Genomic DNA, 12986 nt, shown 5'->3' on the forward strand with positions numbered 1-12986 from the left:
AGAACAAAGTGAGTAAGTCTAAGGTGACACGTGGAGGATTCCTGACCGTCGGATGAAAAGTATATTAGGAGGATTCTGACGTGGTGGTAGTGCTAAAATCCTTGATTTGCGAGGACTTTCAGTCTTTCCTGTTGTTTCGTTTCGTTGAAAACAAGGCGAACGCTTTCGACCGAGAGACGACTTGTTGTCTGGAACAAGTAATCGCCGGTAAGATTTCTTTTCATCTTGTTCTTCCTAGGACGGATTCGATTATGTTAACATAAGAAAGAACATGTCTTTTTTCAGTTCTGATCAGTTTCCTGTTTTCGCTTGAATTTTCATTATATTTTTAGGCCTTTGGAGTTTTTACTGAATTTTCTATGCGCTTAAGAAATTGAAGTTTTGACTGATAATTCAACAATTGATGATAAGTGCTTTTACAGTTATGTTCATAAGTGCTTTTTAACCGTAAGCGGTGTTGGAATTGTTTCCTACCCGCTAATAAGTGTTTTTGCGAAAAGTATTTCTTTCACAAGCACGGGTGCTTCTTCTGAAAGAGATTTTCTGTCCCGTAAGCGATTTTAAGTTTTTTTTCTGCTAAATCTAAACGTATTTAGAAAGCGCTTTTTAAACGGTTCCATATGGTGTCCCGATCAACCCCTTAACAATTTCAAAAGCACCTCCAAACATGCCTTCCATGTAAGATTGTGATGTTTAGAAACTGAGATTTTCAACCTGTGTTGTGCAGAAAATGGGTCTGTGGACTTTATTCCAAGGCTTCTTGCTTCTTGTAAATGCGTTTGCAATACTGAACGAAGATCGTTTTCTCGGTCCTAGAGGGTGGACCTTGCTACAATTTCAAGGAGAGCGGAGAACCACGCTTAAGGGGCAGATCATAGGATTTATACACGCATGCCAGTTCTTCAGATTTCCGCTCATAATTTTGAACATCGTAACTATTGTAGTGAAGCTGATCTCCGGGTGAAATGCGTTATGTAAGTTATGTCTCTTTGTAATCTGTTACGAATTTTCGGCTAGTTACATCCTGTTTTCGTTCTTGGGTTTGAGTCCCAAATACAAATTCAGGATGTGGGTGTGTTTTTGATCCATGGCTTTATTGTTGTACATTACAGAGTTACTCAACTGTATATCAGTTTTTTTAAGTTTTTCGCATTCTCTTGTCATCTGTTTTGTTCGTTCACAAAAGATGGGATTCAGAACAGGTTACCAAGATAACTTGTAGAGTTGGAGAAAAACTTTCATGTCACGGGATGATCGGGTAAGGAGATAGTAGATAGAGAACGGGTATACACCCGGTGATAGGTAAGTTTCCCTTGCCCAATTGATGTTGGTGACTGGGGTTTCGACCGAATACCCTCAAACATTGAAGTTCTAGGTCGATCACTGAAACAAAGTAGTAGGGATTGGGTTCTCATTGCATACATTTGATTGCCTATATTTTGGTCGAATCATATAAACTTACATGTTGTAGTATTTAGAAGAGGGGAATCCAATTTCGTGTCATTTTCCCTGCTTTTTAGCCTATTCTGACTGTCTGCCAATCATAGTCTGACACAGATGTATAGAGATTTTTTTTGAGTTAGTTATGCATACTTGTCAAATTATGATTTGCATAAAGGAGAGTGAAATTCCATAGAATCCCTCCCTTCATTCCATTTCACAAGTCCTTTGAGGCATGAATAACTCTATCATTGCCTTTAAGGTCAACTTCGAGCTCAGTTGCAATATTTGATCCCGTAAGTACAACATTAGTATTTGCAAACATACTTTTCGATGCGACCAATGGCGGAGCTAGGATTAATGGGCATAATAAGAAGCTATATGTTCAACCGGAAATATTAAAAATGAAGATAATCTAGTCCATTTAATCCGTTTGTGTATGAGACCTTTCTCCTATGGCTTTTTGGCTAGCTTTGCCTTGGGAATGAACCAGCGGTCAAGAAATGTTCGAATAAGGTATGCTTGGCCGATCGGTAAGGGATTTTTGGTTGCTGGGTTTGGATTGATTATGGGTCAGGACTATTATTAGTGTGGGAAAATAAGAGCTAATTTGGATTGACTGTGACGTTGATATTGTCATCAAGTCACATGGTGTCACAAATTTATGTGTCAGTATGAGCAGATGACATGATTGATTATCAATAAAACACTGTTGGTCAACTAAAAACTAATAAAATTAATTTTATACATTTTAATACAAAACTAAAGGAAAATATTAGAAAAGAAAATAATGTGCACATCAAAATAATTTTGTACAGACAAGTATTTATTTTTATTTTTTTCTGAATTTCAATACCCTCCCAACTGGCTCTCTCTCTCTCTCTCTCTCTCTCTCTCTCTCTCTCTCTCTCTTTCCTACCTGTCAACTTGTATTTTTTTGGGATGCCTGCCAATCTGTTAGAAACAAATAACTCCTCATAAAAAATTAAAAAAACAAATATTTAGTATATATATCACCAACAAAGTGTGTGACATTTGATAGTGTCAATTAAACAAGGGTAAAGATCTGGTTGTTGATGCAACTCGAACCCTTCCAAGTCACAACCGTCAGATCAATATTGCTACGGACAGAGCACTATCAGTACTTAATATGATTTCTAGTGAAGGAGAAGTCTATTCATGGTTAAGTTTATTTTTCACCGTTCTATCAAGATGATTCATCTTTACTATTTATGGATTCTTTCAGGTTAGTGTTTTTAGTTGTTTATGAAATATATAAAGTTTAACAATTTTATGTGTAAATTAAGAAGTTGAATTCTGGTCTCTCTCATTCCTGATTCTCTTAGCCTTAATCATTCTGTTTATGATCTTGTCTCAGAGTGCTGAACTTTGATCAAAGAAAACTAGAGTTGGAATTTGTAGCATGCTTATAGAGAAAGTAATGTTGTAGCTGACGGGTTAGCTAAGTTAGGTATAATAGCAAGATGAATTTTCAAGAGCTTGTTGAGCCTCTTCTCTATTTAGTTCAAATTGTTTCTGATAATTGCTCTGAAATCGCTAGAGGTAGACTAGTCGTTCCTTAATGTTTCTTTTTTCTTTTTCTTCCATGTTATTGAATAAAAAGGTTGGATTTAATTACTATCCAATCAGATTTGGACAGTGTCCAAATAATTGAAATTATAAACACAAGTTGGACACGTGTTCAAATCTGATTGGGTGAAAGTAAGAGTGACATTTGAATTTTCAATAGCCAAGTATTGTTCTTATTATGATTCCTAACTTCGTTGCATCTACTAAGCTAAGGATATTGAAACTATTTTGATTCTTAATTTCTCTTTGTAATCAAACACTTTTTTTCTAAACAAATGATATTATTTACATTAAGAGGATGAAATGTTTAATCTCATAATGGACTAACAATAACGTAGTTCAAACTTACATTTGATGAGAATCGAACGTCAAACCTCTCACTTACAAGTGACTCTTCGTAATCAAACACTTAAAAATTGAAAAAAAAGAATCAAGTTATCAACTAAGTGATTAGTTCATATCTTTCTTTCCCTTCCTCGATTCATTACTTCTTCCTTTCTTTTACAATCGGTCATCGCCCGGGTACGGATAAGTAAACGTAAGTATCATTGCAAACCAGCATAAAAAATAGTCTACAGTACAAAATACATGTTTTATTAATACTTAACAAAAACAAAAACAAAAAAAACAGATCATCGTATTACAAACAGTTGAACAAAATCTAAAACATCACTCGATCGGAATCATAACCTCATTGGTCCTGAACGGAGGCAAAGTCCATGGCGGATTATACCTAGCCAGCAGATGATCCCCAATAATCTTATACCCATCTTTCTCCAAACTCTCCTTCAACTTCTCCACCTTCTCCGCCACCACCTTCTCCGTCGCCACTCCCGTGAATCCCACCACCCCATACTTCCTCTCCCCCTCCTCCGTAATCACCACCCTCTCGTCCACCGGCTTCGGGGCCTCCTCCGCCTTCCCATACTTCGCCGGCAGCAAAAACTCCATCGTCACCGTCTTCCTCCCCTTCTCCTCCCTCGTCACGACCGGAGCCGTCATGGCGATCTTTTCGCCTTCTGCGTTTTGGGTTTTGGTTATGACCGGAGCCGTCATGGCGATTTTCTCGGGTTTGGTGTTCTGGGGGTTTCCCAACGCGCCGATGTAATTGGCCAGAATGGCAAAGCCGCCATCTTTGTCGCCCTTGAGGTCTGACGGATCGTAGGTGAACTGGGCTACCACTGAAGGCGGGTATTGCCGGATTTCGTAGAGGGCGGTGGAGTGGAGGACTTTGTATTTTGGGGTTTCCACGCATATCTTTCCAAAAACCATGCCCATTTTTGAGATATTCGAGTTTGGTGGTAGCTGGGTTTCTTTAATTTGGATTTGGTCCTTGAAAGTGGCCTGTAAAAAATGGTGCTTGCTGGGAGGTGTGGGTTTTGCTGTGGATTGTTCTTGCTTTGTATATATAGGTATGTTTTGCTTGGGAAGGCGGTTGTTCTTTTAATTTTCCAATTTTTTAATAAATATTTCTTGGGAAGAAAGTTGGGAAATGAACACTCTGCAGTCTGGAACGAGTGGCTGGTTTTTGGTGATGGACATGTGGATACAATCTGTCCACCATTTTAATTTTTCCAAGAGGACTTTAGATGCATGGAGGACTTCATATGCATGCGCAAATGCTCCTTAATTAACTGAGGTATAAGTCATTTGCCAATCTGTGTAACATTTAAACGGGCCATTTTAGTATAAAGTTGCTTTAGCAAATGAGGTTGAAATGTTTGAGATTGTTATTTAGAGGGTTCAAAATGTTTTTGACCATCAAAAGTGTTTTAATTGTATGTTCGATAAAAAAGCTTTTGTTATATGCTTCTTTATAATGCTCTTTTAAATTCATTTTTAAGGAAGCACTATGTTTTAACAAAAAGTTAACTTGTTTTTTTTTATAATAGCACACTTGAAAAAAAACACTTAGGAGCATAAATTGTAAATTAAAGTTAGAGCCTACATTCACAATACCCAAATGAGCCCTTATTGAACTACCACGAGGGACCATGGGGTTGGTAATGAATTTCAGGTCCGTATTCCACATGACATGTCTTGGGTACTATTCCTGGCGCTGGTGAATCGCACAAGGATGCCCAGAAAGAGGTTGAAATGCCTCTGTGAATATTATCGATCTTCGAAATGATGGACTGTTGTGGCAAAGTTACCAGCTGATCATTTTAAGAGGAGATAAAAAAATAACACGAGCCCTTATTGCTTTCTTAGGAATGCCTTGCGATTCTCGATATCGTTCGGCTTAAAGCCTTGAAAGCAAGTACGGATCGTAGAATTGCTTTAGGCTTATTCAAGCAATTCTTCTTGTATTGTTTTAGGCCTGAAGCATTTTTGAGCAGAAATGTTTCGTACTTAGTATTCTCAAACGGGCCCAAATATCAAAACTGACATATTTAAATGGGCCGGAGGCTTGCGGGGAACATGTTAGTGATCGCCCAGGCCCAGGCCCGCAAGAAAATTAGCTTAAGCCTATAGCGGTTGCGAGCGTGACTGCCCTGGCCCAGGGACTGAGTTATCTCACTTGCCAAACAGGTGGTTAGGGTTAAGTCCGGTCACTTTCACACCCTTATAAATATTTTCCGAAATCCCTCCTTCTCTCTCGTCTTCGCAGAACCTCCAATAGTCCCTCGTTCTTTTCTTGTTCATCTTCTTCAATTTAAGCCTGATTAATTTTTATATTTATCATTAATCTTTTACGTTATTTTTTTTCTTGATAATATTTGAAAATATATTGGAAAGAGGAGCATCGGTTTTATTCTGAGATACTTTTTTTTGGGTAAATTACATTTTACCATCTCAGATTTGGGATCAATTTCAATTCCTTACAATATTTAAAACATTTTACTTTCATTCCTCAAGTACTATTTTATTTCAATATAATACATCCGTTACATTTTCCATCCATTGATCTGTTAAGTGCTGACGTGACTGCCACATTTTATGCCACGTGATTGCCAGATGTGCGCTTCATAATGATCTTCCCAGTAGTTCATATAGGAGCTATAGCCGTTTCATTCCTATTCGTAATGATCTTCTAAATTAATTTTTTTTTTTTTTAAAAGGTTAGAAAATCCAAATCTCATCACCCCACCCCCAGAACTTTGAACAAGAAGAAAAAACCCGAATCCCCCCAACCCCCAACCCCTAACCTCACCCCAAACCCCCCCCTCCCGCCACGAAACACATATCCTATATTCCCCCCCCCAAGAAACGCAGATCTCGTATCCCCTCCCCCCTGCGAAACGCAGATGCCGTGTCCCTCCCCCCCCCCCGCCCCAACATGAAATTCAGATCCTATATCTCGAAATTCAAATCCTATATTCCCCCCCCCCCTTGCGAAACCCAGATCCTGGGTCGGAGCCTCATCGTCTTCCATCCGTCTGCACCCATCCTCCACCACCTCCTTCACACCCATCCTTTACCTCATCTTCGCACCCATCTTCCCCTTCCCCTTCCCCAACTCGAGGCCAACCTGCAACCCAGAAATAAAAAAACTTAGCACACCCACCCTTGCACGCATCCTCTTCCCACCTCTACACACCCCGATCCTTATTGGGGAAGATGGGATCTGGGTTGCAGGTAGTGGGTGCGGAGGAGGAAGTGGAGGATGGGTGCACGGTGGGTTGGGGAAGATGAGAGGGGGAAGAAAAGGGTGGGTTGCAAAGAAGGGGAGTCGAGGAAGATGAAGATAGGTTTTTTTTTCTTTCTTTTCCTCTCCTTTTCTTCTTCTTTAGGTTGGGTGGGTAGGGGGGTTGCAGGTTCAACTCTTGTTTTTGGTGTTTTTTATTTTTTTTTTATTTTTTTTTATTTTTATTTTTTTTTAATTTAGAAGATTAAGGTTTTAAAAAAAAATAAAAAAATTTTTGGTAGCCACGTCAGCACTTAACAAATCAATTGAATGGAAAATGTAAAGGAGATATTATATTGAAATAAAATAGTACTTGAGGTATGAAAGTGAAATGTTTTAAAGATGTTGTAAGGAATTGAAATGGACCACAAACCTAAAGTGATAGGGTGTAATTTACCCTTTTTTTTTTTTTTTTTTTTTTTTTTCCAATTTGTTTTTATTTCAATGATAAATTATGTCTTTCTTTTTGTGTGTGTTGTGGATCAATGATGCTACTTAAATCTGCGTTATCTTTCTGCAAGTTCCCATGGAGGGAATTGAAGATAATTTCAAGTTACTGAGATCTCGTGTTCGCCAAATTGAAGTAGTTTGGTAAACTTTATAAGTTTGAAGTAGGGCTTGTTTGGAGCCTCTCCAATGGTGCGTTCCAAAGTGTGAAGTGGGAGAGAAGGATTCCACAATCGATTTGCAGTTTTGAATAAGATGACCATTTCATTTTAATTTCTTTTTCATATTGAGAAAGTAATGAGAACGAGAGGTTTTAAGCTTTTCTGCAAGACCTCCCTGCATTGGAATTGGATCCGTTGAACGCATCTTAATGTCCAGAGCTTAGGGATCAAGCAAAGTGAGCCATAGAAATTAAATTCGGTAATTTTCATTAACTCATTATGCTAATCATATCACTAATTTAGTCGACCATGCAACATAAAGTGCTTTTTTGACTGTCAAGGAGATGTAAGAAGACTAACAATTCTATTGTGCAAAGTTTTAGGAGCAATCTTACTCAGACGCTAATTAGGTATGTGTCAATCAACAATCAAAAGCAAAATCCTAGAATGGGATACAAAGGAGGTTAGCTTGTTGCTCGGATTGACATGGTTAATTAATCAAGATCGAGTAGATCGCCCAACACACAATGACCTAAAAGGGTGTGCAATCTCGACGAAGCAAACATAACTTCATTGTCGAATATCAACTAATGATTAAAAAGTTGTTAGCACGTTGATCGATGTAAGAGACGCATTATATGCCTAAAAGTAAAGATCAGGTGAGCTTAAGGCTCTCTGGGTTCATGGAGGACCTTTTGTAAGGATGTTAGACAACTAAAGCTAGATAGAATTCTAGTCTTAGCCGAGCGCTTGTTTGTAACCTTTGAAATCAATATAATTCGAGCAACACAATGGATGTAGCCCAATTTTGAGGTGTGAACCACTTAAATCTTGAGTCCATTTCATTTTAGTTCTATCTCTAGCCCACCAAGGGCTAATCTTGGAGAGTCAGCTGCAGCCATATCCGAAGGATGACGAAGGTTGAGAACACCCTCAGCCTATGGAAAAGTTAGAGATTTTTATACCGTTAGAGGAATGTCCGACCATGACTGTTTAGAATGGCATAAAACCAGCTGCGGAAGTTCGAGCATAACTGGTATAAAATTTTTAGGGCCCGCGCAGGCGTCTTCGCTTGGTCTTACGCATACTTGCCAGGAATGGATCCAAACATCATCTCACATAAACTCAGCCTCGACCAGCACTACAGACCTGTCCAGCAAAAACAAAGATCCTATGACCTCTAGCGTTATGAAGCCATAAAGGTGGAGGTGGACAAACTACTCAACATCGAATTTATCAGATATGTGGATTACCCAAGATTAGTAGCAAACGTTGTGATGGACAAGAAGGCAACAAAGGTCGAAAAACTGACCAAGTGGTGCATGTGTACAATTTATACGCACGTGAATGAGGCATGCCTGAAGGACAATTTTTCTCGTCCTCGGATCGACCGAATCGTGGATGGCACGGCAGGTTACGAACTTTTAACTTTTCTGGATGCTTTTCTTTGGTTACAACTAGATTTGCATGCATCCAGCCGACTGGGACAATACAACTTTCATAATCGACCGAGGACTTTACTGCTGCTGGAACGTGATGCCTTTTGGGCTCAAGAACACGGGGCTTACGTGTTAGCCGCTAGTCAACCATATGTTCGCTAACCACATAGGGAAAATTTTGGAGGTTCACGTTTACGATATACTCGTAAAGAGCTCATAAAGAGCGTAAAGAAAAACCAGCACGTGGCTGAGCTGACCAAAGTGTATCGAGTATAGCATGGGTTTCAACTTTCAAAAATTGCATAAAAAATTAAGAAACTTTAACGAAAAGCTCATGATACTATTCATTTTAACAAAAAAAAAAACACATTTTTACACTAAAAAGTCTATCATAGTACTATTCACTTTACCCTTTATTTTGTCCTTATCGTTAAAACTCAAAGTTTTCAAACATTTTTCATTAGTTTTCCTAAAAAATTAAGGATAATATGTATTGGTACGTTTAAACCAAAGTCCTACCCTCTAATGTATTTGGGGTTGTTAATATGCAACATCATCATCATCATATCATCAACAAGATTGACACATTTAAATGGGGGTAAACAAAATCATTTGATGTTTATTTTGTTGAATATAATTGATTGAACTCGTACCAATTATTAATCGAATTAGTGCTCCATAAACCATGTGGTGTCAAGACGATGAAGAGAAGGGAGGGGAAGAGGTTAGGATGACTAGAGAAAAGTGGATGGGGGTGCAACAACGGTAGCCATGGCATATGAAAACATGTTTACAAAGAGAGAAAAAGAAAGAATTGCTCGATGGAGACGATGAATTGGTTAGGGTTTTGATTTTTCCTTTTTAATAATTAATATTTATGCAACATTTAAAATATATGTATCGGTAGAAATATCGATATGCAAATTTGTAGAAATATAGATAGATATTTCGATATCAGTATCAATTGCCTTCATATGACATTCCCTAAAAAAATATTTTTAAATTTTCATGTTTTTGAGCAAATTTTCATCATTTCTATCAATAGTAATTAATATCTATATTTCTATCGATACTAATATTTTAAACAATGATTGACATGCCATGTGTTTTAATTTTCTTTTTTTAGTAACATTTCATTGGAGGAAAGTTCTTTTCTTTTTGTCAGAGGTTCATTTTTAATGCCAGATTGTGTTTTAAAAATTGTATCTGTTTATTCCCAAATTTAAAAAAAGGGAGCCAAATTACTGGTATCCAGCTGTAATTTGAAATTTGAATTTCAAACAGAGGCTCCAAACCAATCTGAGCCGTCCATTTCCAATCCCTTAAAAAAATATCACAACTCAGCTCCAACCCATTCAAACAAAAAATCCTGCTTCTCCATTCAAATCCAACCGTTACGACCCAAAAAAACCTACTTTTCTATAAAATCCTCTCTCTCCGTCCCCACACCTCTCTCTCATCCGTCTCTCTCTCTCTGCGATTTTCTCAGAGAGACCCCAAACCCTAACCCTAACCCCCCTTTCCAACTTTTCATCCCCTTTTCAACCAAAAAATGCGTGAGATTCTTCATATCCAGGGAGGCCAGTGCGGCAACCAGATCGGCGCCAAGTTCTGGGAGGTGGTCTGCGCCGAGCACGGCATCGACGGCACCGGAAGGTACGAGGGAGACGCGGAGCTCCAGCTTGAGAGGATCAATGTTTACTACAACGAAGCCAGTTGCGGGAGGTACGTGCCGAGGGCTGTGCTCATGGACCTTGAGCCTGGGACCATGGACAGCGTCAGATCTGGACCCTACGGTCAGATCTTCAGGCCTGATAACTTCGTTTTCGGCCAGTCTGGTGCCGGAAACAACTGGGCGAAGGGTCACTACACCGAGGGCGCGGAGTTGATCGATTCTGTTCTCGATGTGGTTCGCAAGGAGGCTGAGAATTGTGATTGCCTGCAAGGTATTTGTCTAATTTCCTGATCTTTTATTTGTTTATTGAGTTTTGTTTTACGTTTTCGTGTGGAATTATGATTGCCTGTAAGGTGTTCGATGATATTTCTGATGTCCTGCTATTATTTCTTTTGTTTTGTTTAATGTGTCAATGGAGAATTGTGATTGCTCGGAAGGTGTTTGATTAAGTTCCTGAGTGTATTGTTACAGGTGTCTATAGAGAATCGTGATTTCCTGCTAGGTGTTTGATAAATTTCCTGAGTGTATTGTTATTGTCTCGGTTGTTTGGTTTTATGTGTCCATGGAGTGCTGTGATTGCCTGCGAGGTGTTTGATAAATTTCTTGAGTGTTTTTTGTTATCGTTTTGTTTGTTTGGTTTTCTTTGTCCATGGGGTGTTGTGATTGCCTGTGAGGTGTTTGATAAATTTCCTCAGTGACATGTACCTATTTCTTTTGCTTTGTTCTTAATTGCCTGCAAGGTATTTGATACGTTTCCACAGTGACCTATTACTTCATTTGTTTTGGTTTATTGGTTCATGTAATTCAGGTTGGTTTTCTTTGGAATTGCAGGGTTTCAGGTCTGTCATTCTCTAGGAGGAGGTACTGGGTCTGGCATGGGTACTCTGTTGATTTCAAAGATCAGAGAGGAATACCCAGATCGGATGATGCTCACTTTCTCGGTCTTCCCCTCCCCAAAGGTCTCAGACACAGTTGTTGAGCCCTATAATGCAACCCTGTCTGTCCACCAGCTTGTTGAGAACGCAGATGAGTGTATGGTCCTTGATAATGAAGCTCTTTATGACATTTGCTTCCGCACACTCAAGCTCAGCACCCCAAGCTGTAAGTTTCTCTCAGTTCATTGTACTCAATAAGTTGATTTTGATTTGTTTTTGGATACAGTATGCTGATTGTAATGTTTATGCAGTTGGAGATTTGAACCATTTGATTTCTGCAACTATGTCTGGTGTAACATGCTGTTTGAGGTTCCCTGGTCAGTTGAACTCTGACCTTCGAAAGCTTGCTGTCAATCTCATCCCTTTCCCTCGTCTCCACTTCTTCATGGTGGGTTTTGCTCCTTTGACATCACGTGGTTCACAGCAGTATAGATCTCTCACAGTGCCTGAGCTCACACAGCAAATGTGGGATTCGAAGAACATGATGTGCGCAGCTGACCCTCGTCATGGTCGGTATCTGACCGCCTCTGCCATGTTCAGGGGTAAAATGAGCACTAAGGAGGTTGATGAACAGATGATCAATGTCCAGAACAAGAACTCCTCTTACTTTGTGGAATGGATTCCCCACAATGTCAAGTCAACTGTCTGTGACATCCCTCCCACCGGCTTGCAAATGGCATCCACCTTCATTGGAAACTCGACCTCAATTCAGGAGATGTTCCGCCGTGTGAGTGAGCAGTTCACTGCTATGTTCAGGAGGAAGGCTTTCTTGCATTGGTACACTGGTGAAGGCATGGATGAGATGGAGTTCACAGAAGCTGAAAGCAACATGAATGACCTGGTTTCAGAGTATCAGCAGTACCAGGATGCCACAGCTGAGGAGGATGAATACTATGAGGACGAGGAGGAGGAAGCTCAGGAGGAGATGTAATGTGGTTTGAAATGCCGCAACTTCCAGTTGCTGGAGTATGACAATGCGACGGGCAGTTCCTTGTAGTTATAGGTCTTAATATCGTTAAAACCCAAACCTATTATCTCCGTTTAATTTCTCTTTGTTATATGTACTTGAGTAATCCGAAATTTTCTATATGGTGATGTGAATCTTCTCTTCAGTACTAGCATGTTCTTTCGCAAAGTACAAGCATTATTTCTTGTATGAATCTAAGAAATTTACTGCGCCTTATTTGTTATTTAGTAAATTCCCTTTTCAATCATATACCGCTTCATTCGTAATGTGAAAGGAGAGATAGAAAATTTGTTATTTGGTAAATTCTCTTTAGAATCGTATACTGTTCCATCTTGTCATGTGAAGAGAGAGAGAGAAAAGACCCTGTTTCTTGTTCATGTGTTGCGTATGATTTATGGGTTTATGCTCTCGGGGATTAAGTATGCCATTCTTAACAAATCAAACCTACCAAAAGAAAAATGTTTGACAAATGCTAAATGTAGAGGGTCGAGATTCAAAGAGAAAGATACGAGCCTTCAAAGAGTGTTCAAAAGTGCATCTGGTACGAAAGTTTTTTTTTAACAAACGATATTATCTAACACTAAGGAGGAGGAGGCGGCTCAACCTCACAACAGTCCTGGAAAAATGTGGTTCAAATTCGTCTTTAACGAGAATCGAACCTAAGATCTCTCACTTACAAATGAAAAAGAAAGTTTTAAACAAGG

General features: G+C 39.1%; 3 protein-coding genes and 1 non-coding gene across 4 annotated transcripts; 3 read left to right on the plus strand and 1 right to left on the minus strand.

Moving 5' to 3' along the window:
• Positions 1 to 57: 57 nt before the first annotated feature.
• On the plus strand, positions 58 to 1163 carry LOC103949434 (protein transport protein yos1). The gene is made up of 2 exons (XM_009360547.3): positions 58 to 207; positions 728 to 1163. The coding sequence occupies exon 2, from the start codon at positions 731 to 733 to the stop codon at positions 962 to 964; it is 234 nt and encodes a 77-aa protein (XP_009358822.1). The 5' UTR covers positions 58 to 207; positions 728 to 730; the 3' UTR covers positions 965 to 1163.
• A 2440-nt stretch (positions 1164 to 3603) lies between these two features.
• LOC108867415 (heme-binding-like protein At3g10130, chloroplastic) lies at positions 3604 to 4497 on the minus strand. The gene has a single exon (XM_018647983.2). It carries the CDS (start codon positions 4306 to 4308, stop codon positions 3700 to 3702), a length of 609 nt encoding a protein of 202 aa, XP_018503499.2. The 5' UTR covers positions 4309 to 4497; the 3' UTR covers positions 3604 to 3699.
• Positions 4498 to 7135: 2638 nt separating this feature from the next.
• On the plus strand, positions 7136 to 7226 carry LOC125476982. Its single transcript, XR_007258258.1, has one exon. It is a non-coding gene; the product is annotated as a small nucleolar RNA snoR27 (small nucleolar RNA).
• Positions 7227 to 10254: 3028 nt separating this feature from the next.
• LOC103949433 (tubulin beta chain) lies at positions 10255 to 12427 on the plus strand. The gene is made up of 3 exons (XM_009360546.3): positions 10255 to 10651; positions 11212 to 11481; positions 11567 to 12427. The coding sequence occupies exons 1-3, from the start codon at positions 10258 to 10260 to the stop codon at positions 12244 to 12246; spliced, it is 1344 nt and encodes a 447-aa protein (XP_009358821.1). The 5' UTR covers positions 10255 to 10257; the 3' UTR covers positions 12247 to 12427.
• Positions 12428 to 12986: the final 559 nt, after the last annotated feature.

Source organism: the organism of the source record quoted next, unplaced genomic scaffold, assembly GCF_019419815.1.
Source record: "Pyrus x bretschneideri cultivar Hongxiangsu unplaced genomic scaffold, Pyrus_bretschneideri_v1 Contig2, whole genome shotgun sequence".
Classification (NCBI taxonomy): domain Eukaryota; kingdom Viridiplantae; phylum Streptophyta; class Magnoliopsida; order Rosales; family Rosaceae; genus Pyrus; species Pyrus x bretschneideri.

Excerpts from the sequence above, each read along its gene's own strand:
- LOC103949434 (XM_009360547.3), top strand. The coding sequence starts at position 731 with ATGGGTCTGTGGACTTTATTCCAAGGCTTCTTGCTTCTTGTAAATGCG.
- LOC108867415 (XM_018647983.2), bottom strand. The coding sequence starts at position 4,308 with ATGGGCATGGTTTTTGGAAAGATATGCGTGGAAACCCCAAAATACAAA.
- LOC103949433 (XM_009360546.3), top strand. The coding sequence starts at position 10,258 with ATGCGTGAGATTCTTCATATCCAGGGAGGCCAGTGCGGCAACCAGATC. Across the intron at positions 10,652-11,211 it reads GAATTGTGATTGCCTGCAAG|GGTTTCAGGTCTGTCATTCT; the intron begins GTATTTGTCTAA and ends TTGGAATTGCAG. Across the intron at positions 11,482-11,566 it reads CAAGCTCAGCACCCCAAGCT|TTGGAGATTTGAACCATTTG; the intron begins GTAAGTTTCTCT and ends ATGTTTATGCAG.